The sequence below is a fragment of the Calidris pugnax genome, unplaced genomic scaffold (genome assembly GCF_001431845.1).
Source record: "Calidris pugnax isolate Ruff unplaced genomic scaffold, ASM143184v1 scaffold766, whole genome shotgun sequence".
Classification (NCBI taxonomy): domain Eukaryota; kingdom Metazoa; phylum Chordata; class Aves; order Charadriiformes; family Scolopacidae; genus Calidris; species Calidris pugnax.
The window spans coordinates 4,055-6,205 of record NW_015091476.1 but is presented as its reverse complement, the minus strand read 5'-3'; the positions used below and the strand labels follow the sequence as shown (position 1 = coordinate 6,205).

Sequence of the window (2,151 nt, the reverse complement as noted above, 5' to 3'; positions counted from 1 at the left end):
TGGTGACCTTGTCCCAACCCCCACCACCTTGATGTCCCCCATGTCCTCCATCTCCTCTATGTCCTCAATGTCCCCCATGTCCTCAATGTCCCTCATGTCCTCCATGTCCTTGATGTCCCCTCACCCACCCCATGTCCTCAATGTCCTTGATGTCCTCAATGTCCCCCATGTCCTTGATGTCCCCCATGTCCCCAATGTCCTCCATGTCCCCCATGTCCCCAATGTCCTTGATGTCCTTGATGTCCTCCATGACCCCAATATCCTTGATGTCTTCCATGTCCTCAATGTCCCCTCACTCACCCCATGTCCTTGATGTCCTCATGACCCCAAACGTCCTCAACGTCCCCCATGTCCCCCATGTCCCTGATGTCCTCCATGTCCTCAATGTCCCCCATGTCCTTGATGTCCCCCATGTCCTCCATGACCTCAATGTCCTTGATGTCCTCCATGACCCCAACATCCTCCATATCCCCCCATGTCCTTGATGTCCTCCATGTCCTTGATGTCCCCTATGCCCCCCATGACCCCCATGTCCTTGATGTCCTCATGACCCCAAACGTCCTCAACGTCCCCCATGTCCTCAATGTCCTCCATGACCCCAATATCCTTGATGTCCCCCATGACCCCCATGTCCCCCATGTCCTCAATGTCCTTCATGTCCTCAATGTCCTTGATGTCCTTGATGACCTCATGACCCCAAATGTCCTCAATGTCCTTGATGTCCTCCATGTCCCCCCACCCACCCCATGTCCTCAATGTCCTCAATGTCCTTGATGTCCTTGATGTCCTCCATGTCCCCAATGTCCTTGATGTCCTTGATGACCTCATGACCCCAAACGTCCTCAATGTCCCCCATGTCCTCAATGTCCTCCATGACCCCAATATCCTTGATGTCCCCCATGACCCCCATGTCCCCTATGTCCCCAATGTCCTTGATGTCCTTGATGACCTCATGACCCCAAATGTCCTCAATGTCCTTGATGTCCTCCATGTCCCCCCACCCACCCCATGTCCTCAATGTCCTCAATGTCCTTGATGACCTCATGACCCCAAATGTCCTCCAAGTCCTCCATGTCCCCAATGTCCTTGATGTCCTTGATGACCTCATGACCCCAAACGTCCTCCATGTCCTCCATGTCCTCAATGTCCTTGATGTCCTCCAAGTCCTCATGTCCTCCAAGTCCCCAATGTCTCCCCACCCACCCCATGTCCTCCATGTCCCCCATGATGTCCCCCACGATGTCCCCTCTCACCTGTCACCTCGATGCTCTTGCTGAAGCCGGTGGCCTCGTGCCGGACGGTGCAACGAAGGGGGTTCCCGGTGACGTCATGGCTGCTGGCCCCCACGTAGAGCCCCGAGGACCTACGAGCCGCCGGGAAGGTGACACCGGCCACCCCACCGTCCCAGGTGACCTTCACCGGAGCGGGGAAGTAACCGTCCGCCAGACAACCCAAGGCCGTGGGGGTGGGGTTACCGCAGGCCACCAGGGGGAAGATCTGGGGGGACGTCGGCCGGGCTGGGGACACCAAAAAAAAAAGGGGCGGGGTTAAGGTGGGGCAGCCCCATGGGACCTCAAGGAGATATCTCCACCTCAAGAACATCCATGGGGACCTCAAGGTGGCCCCAAGAAGACCTCAAGGACCCAAGAACACCCATGGGGACCTCAAGGGGACCTCAAGGTGACCCATGGGGACCTCAAGGAGATATCTCCACCTCAAGAACATCCATGGGGACCTCAAGGTGGCCCCCCAAGGAGATATCTCCATCCCAAGAACACCCATAGGGACCTCAAGGTGGCCCCCCAAGGAGATATCACCACCTCAAGAGCACCCATGGGGACCTCAAGGTGGCCCCAAGAAGACCTCAAGGACCCAAGAACACCCATGAGGACCTCAAGAGCACCCATGGGGACCTCAAGGAGATATCTCCACCTCAAGAGCACCCATGAGGACCTCAAGGGGACCCACGGGGACCTCAAGGTGGCCCCATGGGGACCTCAAGGACCCAAGAACACCCACGGGGACCTCAAGGTGGCCCCCCAAGGAGATATCTCCACCTCAAGAACATCCATGGGGACCTCAAGGTGGCCCCAAGGAGACCTCAAGGACCCAAGAAGACCTCAAGAGGACCTCAAGGAGATATCTCCACCT

At 57.0% G+C, this 2,151-nt stretch overlaps 1 gene segment (V, D, J or C); it reads right to left on the bottom strand.

Annotated features, from left to right (window-relative positions):
* The window catches only part of LOC106899778, a 9,892-nt gene extending 8,290 nt beyond the window's left edge, over positions 1-1,602 (bottom strand). The window contains 1 exon segment of the C gene segment in view: positions 1,254-1,602. Within this exon segment, the coding sequence occupies positions 1,254-1,602 (349 nt within the window).
* Between the last annotated feature and the right edge of the window lie 549 nt (positions 1,603-2,151).